The 15,724-nt window shown below is 45.0% G+C and overlaps 2 protein-coding genes across 4 annotated transcripts; one reads left to right on the top strand and one right to left on the bottom strand.

Annotated features, from left to right (window-relative positions):
- The first annotated feature begins 58 nt into the window (after window positions 1–58).
- LOC135627891 (uncharacterized) lies at window positions 59–12,733 on the top strand. Of its 3 annotated transcripts, none has more exons than XM_065134334.1 (7): window positions 59–130; window positions 304–367; window positions 502–601; window positions 8,856–10,185; window positions 10,721–10,987; window positions 11,169–11,324; window positions 12,382–12,733. In XM_065134334.1, the coding sequence occupies exons 3-7, from the start codon at window positions 591–593 to the stop codon at window positions 12,499–12,501; spliced, it is 1,884 nt and encodes a 627-aa protein (XP_064990406.1). In that variant the 5' UTR covers window positions 59–130; window positions 304–367; window positions 502–590; the 3' UTR covers window positions 12,502–12,733. The 3 variants fall into 3 exon arrangements, with proteins under 3 accessions (XP_064990406.1, XP_064990407.1, XP_064990405.1); XM_065134335.1 differs by having other exon boundaries at window positions 86–130; window positions 304–375; XM_065134333.1 differs by lacking the exon at window positions 59–130 and having other exon boundaries at window positions 227–367.
- An 876-nt stretch (window positions 12,734–13,609) lies between these two features.
- Window positions 13,610–15,369, bottom strand: LOC135627807 (rho GDP-dissociation inhibitor 1-like). The gene is made up of 5 exons (XM_065134137.1): window positions 14,805–15,369; window positions 14,651–14,717; window positions 14,311–14,529; window positions 14,087–14,211; window positions 13,610–14,013 (listed from the first exon to the last, which is right to left on the bottom strand). Exons 1-5 carry the CDS (start codon window positions 15,027–15,029, stop codon window positions 13,933–13,935), a joined length of 717 nt encoding a protein of 238 aa, XP_064990209.1. The 5' UTR covers window positions 15,030–15,369; the 3' UTR covers window positions 13,610–13,932.
- Window positions 15,370–15,724: the final 355 nt, after the last annotated feature.

Below are 15,724 nucleotides of genomic sequence, written 5' to 3'. Positions count from 1 at the left end.
AAGCGGAGCGGGTTCTAAACGTCCATCTTCTTTAAACCCGATATATTATGCTCCGTGCGGTCGTCCCGCGAGCACGTGGGAACGGCCTTCGCCTCTCGTCCCCTCTCTTCCTCTGCTGCGCTCGCTTCAGGTCACCGCTTGCCTCTTCTCCTTCCCATTCCTTTCTCCTCCTGCTTCTGAACCCTGATCCTAACATTGAGTCGCGATCCCGCCCCCCTTTCCCTTCGTTTGCTACATCAAGGAAGAGAATCTTGTTCTCCTCCCCTTCGATCTTGCTGAAGATGTTCTGATGGGTTCCTTTAGGTCTCGGATTCCGATGCCGCGGCGCCATCCTGGCCGCCTTTGCCGCCCCTAGAACATCGTTGAGGTCTCAGCGTGAGCTCTGTTTCTGGATGCCCTTATTGTAGCTTCCTTCCAATAGACTTCTCAGCTTGATTTTCTATCAGAGTAATTTTTTGGATTTGATGGCTTGCCCTTTTTTCTTTCTAATTTCTTTCGCAGTTATGGTATATGACGCTTTGATGGAACTCCCTATTGCGAATTAAAGAGGGTTCTTGTTGCGGCATAGGAGGATTTCTCTGGACTGCCAAATGATGTCGAGGTCAGTCTTCAGGACCATGATTTGGTACTCTAAGGAGTACTAAAGGAAATCTATAGTAGAAGATAGATACAACTGAGTTCTTATTGGCCTTTTAATTGGCGAGGCTTGAGAAATCAGCCTCACTGGGTCTTGGATGGTACTGATCTATATTATAATTGGTTTAACTTCTGAAACCTTGGTGCGGACACATGTGCATTATTGGGCTAGAAAGTCAGCCTTGTGACTTTCAAAGTAATTTTGTAGGTAAGTTATACTTTGAATAGACTACCGTTCCAACAAGTATAGGAAGGAAGAGGAGGGAAAAACAAAAGAGAAACTAAATAACTAATCTGGTTGGTCTCTGGTGGAACCAACCGACATGTGTTTCTTAAAATTTGCCATGGATAATTATATCTGGTGAGGTCTAGGTAATGTACAGGATCTATAGTTGCCCCTTTGCATTAATCATGATTTGTGACTAGTGAAATCTAGGGTTTTTGACGGCTATAGGTGCATTATATATGATTAAATCACTCTTTTTTTATGTCCATATGTTATTTTCTTAAAGCAAGTATAAAAGATGTTCGTGTGGTAACTGTAAGAGTATTTTTTTGGCTTTGAATTAATTTGCTGTCATGTGAATTGTGGAAAACCCTATTTGTGCATTGTTCCCTTGTCATTCGGATGGAATTTTAAACCCATGTTTTGTATTTGATTCTCTATACCCCTTTCTTTGTTAGGGATTGGTGTCACGAACGGTCGTCGCGCACCCGCAATAACTCCGTTCAACGAACCATTTGTCGCCCTCATCTACATGTACAGCTGCTTGACAGCATGTTTTGTCTTGATTTTGAGTCATTTTGCTTGTAAAAATATAAGTTCGAACAAGTTGTAGCGCTACAAAGCGACCGCTCACCGAATCGAGCAAAACAACCCCAAAACAACTCAAAACAGTTTTGTTTTCGTGTGCCACGGGTTGTTTTCTGCAGTCCACTTCCGCTCACAAAACGTTAGCCATCTCAGCTCCTTGGAACCACCCGAGTGGCACAAGGCTGGATGGGGCTTCGGTATTGTGTCGGGCGTTGAACAATCTTTCGTAAATTCGCACGTTACCTTGACGGGAACTTGTTGTCGTGCCCGGCACCCAGTGAGCAACTGTTCATTCAACCTTCTAAAGTCCTTGTTTTCCCCCTCTCCCTCTTTTCTCTTGTGTATGCAAGGTGCTCGCTGAATTGCTTGTAAAGCTTCCCCTTTTCGCGAGACGTCGGGACTTGTCCGTCGCTCGTTCTTCGAACTAATCAACTTTCTCTTTTTACAGGTCCTTCGGGACCTGCGAGAGGTTGCAAGTGGGCTGATCTTTGCGGACGCAAATCGCAAGGGCGAAGCACGACTTAGGCAACGCAAGCTAAGTTCGCGTCTTTGCCGCAAAGGTGCCTCATGACTTAGGTAACGCAAGCTAAGTTCGCGTCTTTGCCGCAAGGGTGCCTCACGCCTTAGGCAATTCCAGCTAAGGCCGTGACATTGTGGTATCAGAGCGGGCAAGCACTTCGAGCGAGCAGCGAAGGAACTTTGCAACTTCGCCATGGCAAAGCATCGTGGCGAATCAAGCAAGACGGGGCAAGCCGGACCCTTGCCCCAAGCAGTCGTAGGTGGGCTCCATGTGCACACTCGCTCTCATGCTGTTGGAGCGCTCAAGAGGAGCGCGGCAGCGAACATGATGAGCGAGAAGTTGGCTACTCTCCGCGAGCGAAGGAGGCACAATCTAGAGCGCCAACCGGGAAAAAGAGTCACAAGGAGAGACTCACAACGGCGGAAACCCGCTTGGATGTTCTTGAAGCGAGCTTGGAGGAACTCTACCATGGCCAACAAAGGCTTGTTGGGGTAGAGAGCTCGCAAGAAGGAGTAGAGTCCAGGATCGACAAGGTTGAGGCCCTAGTCGACCGATTGTCAGATGACACCAAAGACTCCGTACAACACTTGTAAGAAGTTGTGGCGGAACTCACTTCGAGGGTGGCCATGCTCACAAGAGCGCTAAATGCGGGAGGAAGCAACACCCGCGTTGCGCCGCCTCAAAACTTGAGGGCACCCGAGCCTCATGGTTATGGAGGGGCCAGAGATGCCAAAGAGCTCGAGAATTTTCTATTCGACATGAACAATACTTTCGAACTACGAGGCCTGATTATGAAGAAACCAAAGTTTCCATAGCAACCATGCATCTGAACGGAAATGCAAAACTTTGGTGGAGAACCCGTTGGGAGGAGATCCAACAAGGTCGGTGTCAAGTTGATACATGGGAGGACTTGAAGCGGGAGTTGAGAGCTCAATTCCTACCGGAGAACACCGAGCTCGTTGCAAGAAGGAAGTTGAGACAACTCCGCCAAAATACTTCCATTCGAGACTACGTGAAGCAATATTTTGCGCTAATGTTGGACATCCAAGACATGTCTGAGAAGGATAAGTTGTTCAGCTTCCTTGATGGTTTGAAGTCATGGGCGCAACAAGAACTACATCGAAGGAATGTCGCCGATTTGATCGGGGCAATTGCTGCCGCAGAAAGGCTCACCGACTTCGTTTCCTCCGAAGACCCGGGAAGAAGGAAACAATCTTCAAGCAATCGCCCTCCAAAATATTCTCGAGGGAAGGAGCTCGGGGGCGAACAAAAGAAGAAGAGTTCCCATAAAGGGCCAAGCCCGAAAGGCAAGGCCCCAAAACCTGGCGGATGCTTCTTGTGCGGAGGGCCACACATGGTGAGGGAGTCCCCACAAAAACAAGCACTCAATGCTTTAACAGCTTCCATTCACCCCCCCAAATCGGACAAGGGCAAGGCTGTCGCTCTTAGTTCGAGTAGTTCTGAAGCCAGCAGTGACTATGAGGAGTCGCATGGACCCCGGATGGGAGCGATGCATTTGTTGAATGCCATGCGGGGTCAAGTGGGGGAGAACACGGAGACAAAGCTACAAAAAGCAGGAAGTGGTGAGCTGATGTATGTAGACATCAAGCTAAATGGCCAAACACCCACAACTTCATTGCCGATCGAGAAGCAAAGCGACTTGGGTTGATCTTGGAGAAGAGCCCAAGTCGAATGAAGGCGATGAATTCGAAAGCCAGGCGAATCTCCGGGTTGGCGAAGGGAGTTCCCATCAAGATCGAAACATGGAGCGGGAGCACCAACATGATGGCGGTACCACTGGACGACTTCCAAGTGATTCTTGGAATGGAGTTCATGCACGCGGCGAAGTTGGTGCCAATGTCGTTCCTAAACTCCCTGTGTATGATGGGAGGTGACGACCCCTGCGTGGTTCCCGTCTCTCGAAGAGGAACCAAGAAACCCCAACATATATCGGCATTGCAACTGAAGAAAGGGGTGCGAAAAGATGAATTAACATTCGTGGCTGCTATGAAGCTAGAGCCACTCGGCGAGAAGGCCATTCAAGAACCTGCTGTGGTGGTGAACGTCCTGAAAGAGTTCAATGACGTTATACCACCCGAGTTGCCAAAGACTCTTCCACCACGCAGAGGCGTGGATCACAACATCGAGCTGGAGCCAAGAGTAAAGCCTCCAGCGAGACCACCCTACCGCATGCCCTCGCCAGAGTTGGCAGAACTCAGGAAGCAGTTAGGTGAACTACTAAGCGGTGGTCTCATCTGCAGCTCTAAAGCACAATTCGAAGCTCCAGTTCTCTTCCAGAAGAAACAAGATGGGAGCCTCCGACTATGCGTCGATTACCGAGCCCTCAACAAAGTGACAGTGAAGAACAAGTGTCCCATCCCGCTCATCGTGGACTTGTTCGACAAGTTGGGCAAAGCCAAGTATTTCTCAAAACTCAACCTTAGGTCGGGGTATTGGCAGGTGCGCATTGCTGAAGGCGATGAAGCAAAGACTACTTGTGTGACCAGGTATGGAGTGTTTGAGTTCTTGGTGATGCCTTTCGGCTTAACCAACGCTCCGGCCACGTTCCGCACTCTCATGAATCAGCTATTTAAGGAGCATTTGGATAAGTTCGTGATCGTCTACTTGGACGATATCGTCGTCTACAGTCAAACGCTCGAGGACCATGTCAAGCACCTTCGGACAATTTTCAAGGTTCTCAGGGAGAACACTTTGTTCGTAAAAAGGGAGAAATGCTACTTTGCCCAAACGGAGATCTTATTCTTGGGGCATCGAATTGGTGATGGTTCCATTCGGATGGACAAATCAAATGTGCAAGCGGTTGCGGAATGGTGAACTCCAAAGAAGGTGCCAGAGTTGAGATCCTTCCTTGGTTTCGTCAACTACTATTGACACTTCATAACGGGGTATTCGAAGCGTTTAACTCCACTGACGGAGTTGTTGAAGACGGAGCAGCCTTAGAAGTGATCTGACAAATGTGAAATAGCATTCTAAGATCTGAAGGCTGCTATTCTGGAAGAACCGGTGCTCAAATTGTCGGACTATGGAGAGCCTTTTGAAGTCCATACAGATGCTTCAGACTTCGTTATTGGAGGAGTACTGGAGGAGTACTCATGCAGGAGGGTCATCCGGTAGCCTACGAGAGCCGCAAGCTCAACGAGACCGAGCGGCGGTATCCAATGCACGAGAAGGAGATGACAGCGGTGATCCATTGTCTACGAGTTTGGCGACACTACCTTCTCGGATCGCGATTTATGTTGAGGACAGACAACATCACTCTGAGCCATGGTTTGCAGTACCGGTCCATACCGCCCAGTACGGGCGGTACGTACCGGTCCGACAGACTTCCGGTACGCGGACCGCCTGTTACCGGTCCGGTACTGTATCAGTACTGTAGCAGTACTGTAGTAGTCCTGTAGCAGTGTAGCATTGCTACAGTGCTCGGCACGCCTGAATATACCGCTCGGTACACCTGGGTGTACCGAGCGGTATACCGTACCGTACCGGTATCGAGCCCAGGTCGAAACTCCGGTACGGTACGGTATTGCGAACCTTGCTCTGAGCTATTTCCAAACGCAAAAGAAACTTTCCCCAAAGCAAGCACGATGGCAGGACTTCCTAGTTGAATTTAATATGGCAATGGAGTACAAGCCTGGAAAGGCAAATGTTGTGGCCGATGCATTGAGTCGGAAAGTGGAGCGCTTGAATTCCGTACAATTGGAGGGCAGAGGCCAAGCAAGTCAGTTGCACTCCAACTTCCTTTCCAGGATCAGGGATGGACTGTATAGTGACCCCCAAGCAGTTATCTTGATGCAGCTCATCAAAGAAGGCAAGGCACGACGATTTTGGGTCCAGGAGGGACTCGTGTACACAAAAGGGAATAGGGTTTATGTTCCTCGAGTGGACAATTTGAGGCGTGAACTCTTAAGAGAGTGTCACGATTCCCTATGGGCTGGACACCCAGGTATTCACCGAACGTTGGCTCTCGTGGAGAGGGCCTTCTATTGGCCGAAGATAGGGACTGATGTGGAGAAATATGTTCGAACGTGCCTCACTTGCCAACAAGACAAGGCGGAGCAGCGGAAGCCGGTGGGACTTTTGGAGCCGTTGCCCGTACCAGAAAGGCCGTGGGAGAGCATTTCCTTGGACTTCATATCAAGCTTGCCACTAGTAGAGAGATTCGGATCGATACTCGTGGTAGTCGATCGATTTTCAAAGTATGCAACTTTCATTGCTGCTCCCCTACACTGTTAAGCAGAGGAGGCAGCCAAGCTGATGATGAAGGATGTGGTGAAGTATTGGGGAGTCCCGCACAATATCATAAGTGATTGAGATGCTCGGTTCTTGGGACGATTCTGGACTGAGCTATTCAAATGGTTGGGATCCAAGTTATACTTCTCCACAAGCCTCCACCCCCAGACGGATGGCCAAATCGAGAGGATAAACTCGCTCCTGGAGCAATATCTTCGGCACTACGTGAGTGCCAACCAACGAGATTGGGTGAAGTTGTTAGACATTGCCCAATTCTCCTACAACTTGCAGCGGAGCTCTGCGTCCAACAAGAACCCCTTCGAGGTTATTACAGGACAACAACCGTCAACTCCTCACACCATGGCAATCGGGTAATACTGGGAGTAGTCCGTCAGCCTACCACTTCGCAAAGGAGTGGCATCGAAATGCAGATATTGCGCGGGCTTACTTGGAGAAGGCGGCAAAAAGGATGAAGAAGTGGGCAGACTTGGGAAGGCGACCGCAAGAGTTCAAAGTCGGCGATTTGGTGTTGGTAAAGCTCTAACCAGCATCACTCTAATTATTTAGGAACAAAGTCCACCAAGGATTGGTGCGCAAGTATGAAGGGCCCTTCCCAATTATCAGCAAGGTAGGCAATGTCTCATACAAGTTGCAGCTGTCGGGGTGGTTCAAAATTCACAACGTTCTTCACGCCAGCAACCTAAAAGCCTACCACTCGGATTCGTAAGATGCTTCCCGAAGTGTTCCAACTCGGCTACCCCCCACCAGAGTCTCCTACGAGAAGCGAGTTGAAACCATTTTAGCGGATCACAAGATAAAGCTACCCAATGGAGCTGAGCAGACCGAGTACTTGGTGAAGTGGTGAAAGCTTCCCCGAACTGAAGCCAGTTGGGAGCCCGAAGACGCCTTACGACATGAAGAAACAATTATCAACAACTACCAACAAGCGTCGACGAGGGCGTCGACAGTTTAAGTGGGGGAGAATGTCACGAACGGTCGTCGCGCACCCGCAACAACTCCGTTCAACGAACCGTTCGTCGCCCTCATCTACATGTACAGCTGCTTGGCAGCATGTTTTGTCTTGGTTTTGAGTCATTTTGCTTGTAAAAATGTAAGTTCGAACAAGTTGCAGCGCTACAAAGCGACCGCTCACCAAACCAAGCAAAACAACCCCAAAATAGCCCAAAACAGTTTCGTTTTCGTGTGCCACGGGCTGTTTCCTACAGTCCGCTTTTGCTCACAAAACGTCAGCCATCTTAGCCCCTTGGAACCACCCGGGTGGCACAAGGCTGGATGGGGCTTTGGTATAGTGTCCGACGTTGAACAATCTTTCGCAAGTTCGCACATTACCTTGACTGGAACTTGTTGTCGCGCCCGGCACCCGGTGAGCAGCTGTTTGTGGACTTGCAGCTGTTCATTCAACCTTCTAAAGTCCTTGTTTTCCCCCTCTCCCTCTTTTCTCTTGTGCACGCAAGGTGCTCCCTGAATTGCTTGTAAAGCTTCCCCTTTTCGCGAGACGTCGGGACTTGTCCGTCGCTCATTCTTCGAACTAATCAACTTTCTCTTTTTACTGGTCCTTCGGGACCTACGAGAGGTTGCAAGTGGGCTGATCTTTGCGAACGCAAATCGCAAGGGCGAAACGCGACTTAGGCAACGCAAGCTAAGTTCACGCCTTTGCCGCACAGGTGCCTCACGCCTTAGGCAATTCCAGCTAAGGCCGTGACATTGGGGTAGTGGGCACCGTGAGTAAGACAGGTTCTTCGTCATTGAGAGACGAATCCTTTGTATGAGTTGCAAGATGCGCCCGAGAGCTTGCTTAAGGTTGCAAGATTAGGCTAGCAAGTTCCATTTTTCTCTTCTCCTCTTCTTTTTCTTTCTCTTTCTTTCTCCTTTTTGTTGGTCACAGTATGCCTGCATATTGTGACCGGTATGGTCTGTGCCACTGAGCTTCGGGATTGGTGTTGATTTGCAGATGTATAATATAGAGATCAGTTTTGAATGTCGAATTGGCTTGATTAGCTGTTCAATTTGTCTTAAATAAGTGATGAGCAACGGTGAAACATGATGACATCCTTCATTCCTACTATATAAGGACTGCTATGTGGAAAAATAATGAGTTCATATTGTTTTGATTAAGGATTAACTGGTTTATGTCATCGGACCATTCAAGACAATGCCTAATATTGTTGGTCTTTTTATCGGACTACAATGTGCTTTGGTAAGAATGAAATTGTTTGTGATATTGTCTGACCCAATACCATCATAAACAATTCCAATATAATTAATATGTCAACGTTCAATGTTTTCTTTTTTTTTTTTAAATGTGGTTTCTGAAATATGAATATCATGATTTCCTCTTACATTGATTATGCACTAATGGGTTATGTACTCACTTGTTTGTACTCTTGCCAGTGTTTTGCCCCATGGGAATGCATGTATTATCCATGTAGGAAATTGGTTTATCAGTTCTAAATCATCTTATTTGCATAACTTAACATGGTTCTTGTTATACTCAGTAGATAATAATATTGAATAGCTATTAGTCAATTATAGTCTAAGAATTTAAATGTTTTAGTTAATATTTTATTTCAAGGTTTACTTTGTGACTTACAACATCCTTCATCCCACTTGCAGGTTTTTGTCTTTTCATAAAATCAGGAAAATTGGGTATTCTTTTCTAGCAAATTACAGAACCAGCTTTTCCACTACAGAACCTAGATTATCTTCAACAAATGGATTCCCTTTTTCATACAGAATGTTATCTTGTTACAAAGTTTTTTGCAGACAAAATAACTTATCTATGCTCTACAAATCTGAGGAGAACTTATACAAGAATAACCCCTTGCGGAAGTTCTCTGTTCTTTCAGCTAGAAGTTCAATGACACATCATGCTCAAGTTGCCTGGCAAAGGCTTTGTGTAATGTACTCTTATAGAGGAATTGCTTCTTCACCTGTCAGTAAGATTGCTTGTGCTACAAGCTTGGCTGTCACTAGATCCCATTTAGTTCCTAGTTTTCTTGCATTTGTTGCAGGAGAGATTGCATTGTCTAAAATGGCTTGGGCAGATGGGGAATATTTTCGAACACGAGATGATTTTTATACGCGTGCACAAGATAGCCATATTTTTCTCACTTCATTTATTCTTTCGCTGTTGGAGTGTTTTATATTATTCCTAAGAGCATTCTATTTGGCTATTCTGTTCTCCCCTATAATAGTAATGGCTCCACTTGCAGATGATTGTGGTCCTAAGTTCAGGAAAGTGTGGATTCATCTTGTTCATTCTACTCTGGAAAAGGCAGGTCCAGCATTAATAAAATGGGGTCAGTGGGCTGCTACACGTCCAGACCTCTTCCCTAGTGACCTTTGCACTGAATTGGCGAAGCTTCATACTAAAGCACCTGCTCATAGCTTTGCCTACACAAGGAAATCTATAGAGAAAGCATTTGGCCGCAAACTTTCTGATGTTTTTGAGAATTTTGAAGAGGAGCCTGTGGCGTCTGGAAGTGTAGCTCAAGTACATCGGGCTTCTTTGAGATTTCGATATCCTGGTCAACAGGCAAAGCGCCTGGTTGTTGCTGTAAAGGTTAGACATCCTGGTGTTGGTGAGTCCATTAGGAGGGATTTCATGATAATTAATATAGTGGCCAAGATCTCCAAGTTCATGCCTACCTTGAAGTGGTTGCGCCTTGACGAAAGCGTGCAGCAGTTTGCTGTTTTCATGATGTCTCAAGTAGATCTTGCAAGGGAAGCTGCCCATCTAAGCCGCTTCATTTATAATTTTCGCAGGTGGAAGGATGTATCTTTTCCAAAACCTCTCTACCCACTTGTCCATCCTGCAGTTTTAGTGGAGACTTACGAGTATGGGCAAAGCGTTTCTCACTATGTTGATGAGCTTGATGGGCATGACCGAGTCAAAAGTGCTCTTGCTCACATTGGGACTCATGCACTCTTGAAGATGCTCTTGGTATGATCTCCATTTGTCTCTTTGATGGTATTATTTTGTTCTTGTGATCTTTCTAGTTTTGGTTTTTGTTCCACCCAGGTTTTCAACCTTCTTTTCAGCCTATAGTATTTTTTGTCTGTGCATATTGCTTCCGCATTCAAGTTTGACGTGCAGACCAATAAAAACAATCAATATCAATGGAAATTGCATTGGACTCGCTATTAACACTTCATCTAATTTATGTTTTTGTGTTCCTACTTATAATATTTCTTTTTTTCTTAATTCAAAATTATTACTACTAGTGTTCTCAAAGAAAACTTTTATTCTTGATGGCAACAGTCAGCGTAACTCTTTTTTATCAGAGGACACTTTGTTTATTTTCTTCCAAGGACGAGGATCAAGGTCCCAATTGAACCATGCATTCACCTTTTTTTTCCTTGATAGTATGTTATGAATCTTGGAACCATTTAAACTCTCTTTGTGGTTGTTAAGCATTTTGTTACATTTTAAGGTGACTTTCTTTCTATAGTTAACTTGAGCAGTCATTTTTATTCAGGTGGACAATTTCATCCATGCAGATATGCATCCTGGAAATATTCTTGTCCGAGTTCAAACCAAGCACTCAAATAAAGGGCTTTTTAAATCAAGGCCTCATGTCATCTTTCTTGATGTAGGCATGACTGCAGAGCTTTCCGGCAGTGACCGTGTAAATCTGCTTGACTTCTTTAAGGCTGTTGCTCTTCGAGATGGCCGGACTGCTGCTGAGTGCACCTTAAGGTTATCGAAAAATCAAAACTGCCCAAATCCAAAGGCTTTCATTGAGGTACTGTCTGTTGTAGCCTCTTTTCTTGAAGTGTTTTAAGGCTGGAAATTTAATTGATATGTTCTCTGCGCTTGAGATCCTATCACACTCTAATAGTTACTTCGAACACTGGATACCCATGCACCTGTATATGCATTCATGTGTATGCATGTTCATTGGTGATGTGTATATGATATTACAGGAGGTAGTGAGGTCATTCAGTTTTTGGGGCTCAGCTGAAGGGGATTCTGTCCATCCAGCTGAATGCATGCATCAATTGCTAGAGCAAGTTCGCCGCCATAAAGTCAATATTGACGGTAATGTTTGCACTGTGATGGTGACAACTTTGGTTCTAGAGGTAAATATCTTAATCAACTTTACCCCACTGTATGTATCAGCTTCTGTTTCTTTGTATCTTGTACTTGTTAGCTTGTACAAATGGTTTATATACCCCATCCCAATTTGATATCATGTGAACCATCACATGGCGCATTAAACAAAATGATACAACTCTTTCAATCATATGAACCATCATATGTATCAGCTTCTGTTTCTTTGTATCTTGTACTTCTTAGCTTGTACAAATGATGTATATACCCCATCCCAATTTGATATCATCTGAACCATCATATGGAGCATTAAACAAAAAGATACAACTCTTTCCTTGTCTTGTATGTTTAAGTAATATGATTGCATCATAGAACTTATAGGCTTATAGATTAGCTCTTTTGTATGTGCTTTTTATGGGACACATTGAGCATTATAAAGTCAATTTTTTAAGGCAATTTTAGAATTGCGCAGAGGCATGAGACAAGAAGAGTCTCCGAGGAGCTTTTCATAGAAGAAGCTCATGCACATATCAGCTCTAAACAATTTCCAATTAATTGTGCTAAGAAGTATCGGTTTATTTCTTGATGAAAACTGCATTGTGTTTGCTTATTCTGGGAATCACGTGAAAAAAATTAGATTATCTGGATAGTGGCTGTGTTCAGTAATTTCTTGGTGAAGTGAAGCATCTGAACTTCAAATCATTATAGTTATTTTCTTATCAATCTAACAACTACTTCTATTTGCTAAACACAATATTCAGGCATATACAAACACATGATCTATAATGAAAATCATATACAGGTGGAAAATTTTTCCATTACAAAGGTTGCTCATGTTTCGAATTCCTGCTCTTCCATACAAATGGTGCCTGCTTTATGCATCAGATTTTTATTCGTGGAAATAATTCTAGTCTTCAGATGATTGCTCCTGCTCATGTGTGGATGGGAATTTGAAAAAAAAAGGGGGGGCATGATGTATTAGTCTGTGGCACTCTTAACCAGCTTGATTGAAACAGTAACAAATGTGTTTCAGAATGTCTTTTGTTTCTCTGGCACAGCTGAAGTTCCCATTTGTTTATTTTGTAGGGTTGGCAGCGCAAACTGGATCCAGATTATAACGTAATGCGGACACTACAAACATTATTATTCAAAACTGACTGGGCACAGTCTCTCTCATACACAATCGAAGGACTCATGGCCCCTTAGAACCAAAAGCTCCCCTTGAGTTCCATTTCCTCTCGGAGAAAATTTTGATGGTATAATGGTTGGTGGTGAAAAAATGACGACGATCGATCATTGTTAGTATCGTCTCTCCAATTTTGTTTTCCCCCTTCTAAATGTTGTCTCGCTGATTAATCGTTTTGTTGTGCTCAAATCTTATAAAGGTGAGCGCTGACTAAATGACAGGTTAAATGCGAATAAATAGTTTTTTTTTTCACGTTTCATACGCATTTATGATTGAAAATTGCAACATTAAATCCTCTAAATGTCCTTGCCCTAGAGTTGTAATGTTGAATTGCTCAGGAACTAACTGTTGTGCCATTCTGATTGTACTTGTTGCAAGCTTATGGATGACTCATGCTTGTGCGTCTAAACTTTGCTCCATCTTGTGAAGATTATTTCCCTGGGAAATCTCATGGGTGTTTGTGCTTAGTCTGACCTGCACGTACACCATATTTATCACCTTAATCATGCTTCGATAAATTTAGCATGGCACTATGGAATAGCATCTCTCTTTTTTTTTCATCTTCATAAAAGCATCTGGAATTTGAATATGCTAAAAGGGCTGAGCTATTTCTTATTATTTTTATTGTTGTCGTTCCTTTTAATTTTCGTGGGATTAAACTAGTAAGAAAATACAAGCAATTTCATGCTGCTAAATAAAACTCGGGCTTCTGACAGTCCTTGTCTGTAGTAAGGTTCATCCTATTGTTGTATATCGTTCAGTACAAGCAATACGTATGAATGTATCATGTGTCATGTCGGTATGTATCAAACCATGCTCCATAGCCTAATGATAATATTATTAGATCTATGAACACCATATTCTATCCTGGTTTAACATAAAATTGATCGATCATAATCTACTTAGGAAAAGTAAAAACCTGTACCCATTTCATTTCTAGCAGAAAGATGGAAGAAATAGTGAGTTCATAACATGAATCCAATCCTTCTAATCGATTGTACACCCATTTCATTTTTAGCAGAAACAAGGAAGAAATAGTGAGTTCATAACATGAATCCAATCCTTGTAATTGATTTGTATGGTTGGAAAGCAGTGATCTATGGACATAATTAACCAACACACATTCCATGAAAAGAAACTCTTAACAATCCTTGCAAAACAGAAGTAAACATTTGTTATTAGCATCCCATTTAGGAGGGCCACAGAGGAAGAAGCAACACAAGATTAACACCATGTCAGAGAAGGCAAAGCAAACATCAAAGGCTTGCAACTTTCCCCCATACACATAACAAAGCTTGACTCATGTCGAACACCTTCGCCCGGAACGACAGCACCTCAAGACATCCATCTCCGGAGTTCAAATCAAAACGATTAATCCTCTGCAAGCATGCAATGACAAGCTTCAGTTCCTCCGGAGACGGATTCAATGGCACAAAACCTTCGGACGATGCTCAAGCGGGCGTCGGCCAGTCTTTCCGGATCTCGAAGTAGTAGCTCATGTCGAGGTAGCACTTCCCGTCATCATCCACGAACTGCAACAAAAGCAAAAGGGTAGCATGCATCATCCTCTGTCCATGTCCGCTCATCTGCAGTAACCGCTCTCACCTTTGTTCTTGCAGAGTAGGATCCCCTCGCGAAGTAACCACCGGGGGTGGTCTCTTCCTCCAGCTCGTACGTGTAAGGTTCCTTCTGAGGGCTAAATGTTCCCAGCATCACCTTCGTGCTGTCAACTGGACAAAAGATCGAACGCCACGACGGCATAGCACACGAAGCTTAACAAAACAAAGCCCACGACAGCACAAGGACCAAGGTTACGTTTCAAACACTACCTTTCATCCCGGTCTTCCAGACCGTGTTGGTGTAGCGGAGCCCGGAGACGATGTTGTTGGAGACGGTGAAGGAGAACTTGAGGCGGTAGCGGCTTCCGTCTTTGAGCGCGAACGCGAAGCCCTTCGGGTCGGGGACGAATGGAATCGGTAGAACCAGATCGGGGCGCTCGGAAGTCAGGATCGTGAGGTCTTGAATCCTTACGTCCGGGTCGAGAGTCTCTGCGTAAAATAAGCGAACAGGTCATGTGCACGTTACATCAAATCGAGCAAGTCCAAAGAGAATACGTAGATACATATTAGTATATGGAGAGAGAGAGAGAGAGAGAGAGAGAGAGAGAACCTCCAACTTCATTGAGATCAATACTTCCAAGGAGCTGCTCCTTCCACTTCCTCAAGCTCTCATCATCCTGTGGAACCAACCACAATGTGCATTGACGGAGTATATACATATGTATCAGATTAGATCAGACGATATATGTATGATAAGACTGCACCTTGTCCATCTCAAGCTGTTCCTTGAGAGCAATCTGCGGGCCGAGGAGCACCGCTCGCTTCTCGTCATCGTCCTCCTCGTCGCCGCCTACGTAGTCCTCGTCGTTGGAGGCGAGGGAGGCGCAGCTGGGCTTCCGGCTTATCTTCCCCTCCACCTCGCTGCTGGCCTCGCTGGGCTCGCCACCCTCCTCCCCCGGCTTCCTCTCCTTCTGCTCCTCCTTCTCCATGTCGGGGCCGGCCAAGGCAGTGTCGTCGCCGCCCGAGGGAACTCCCAGCGCAGCGCACACACCTGCTCTCCTTCTGTCCTCGTTGCTCTCGCACGGGAGGAGGAGGAAGAGGAGGAGGACGCGATGCAGGTAGAAAGAGAAAGAGAAAAAGAGAGAGAGGGAGAGCGAGGAGGAGGGAAAGGGGGAGATAAAGAGGGGAGGGAGAAGAGGTCTCGGGTTGAGATCGCCCACACACTATCTTCGATCCATGACAGATGGTGGACGAGGAGCGACCGTCTCTCTCTCTCTCTCTCTCTCGCTCTCGCTCGCTCTCTCCTCGTTTTCGGGTGGCAGTTGATGGCATCGGTTATCCCCCGAGGAAGAAGCGCCTATATGTGTGGGGACAGGTGGTGGGACGTGGGCCCCCCCCCCCCCCCCCCCCCCTCCACACGATTCACGTAGGATATCATGTCACACACGCATGTCATATTGAATTCTATCCCACGATTCACATTGGACTAAATACAAATTATCTTTTATAATTAATTAATTTTAGCATTTTAATTTTCATACATTCAAAAATTATATTAATATTTTTTTTTTATTTTTATAAAAATGAACTATTTAACCCCTTCTAACAAAATATCTATCTTTTTTTTTATTTTTAATCATGTAAAATTAAGTATAAAGATTTTAATATAATTTTAAAAAATAAT

This window comes from Musa acuminata, chromosome BXJ2-11 (assembly GCF_036884655.1).
Source record: "Musa acuminata AAA Group cultivar baxijiao chromosome BXJ2-11, Cavendish_Baxijiao_AAA, whole genome shotgun sequence".
NCBI classification, from domain to species: domain Eukaryota; kingdom Viridiplantae; phylum Streptophyta; class Magnoliopsida; order Zingiberales; family Musaceae; genus Musa; species Musa acuminata.
Note: the sequence above shows the minus strand (reverse complement) of the source record. Positions and strands in the feature narration are given on the sequence as shown.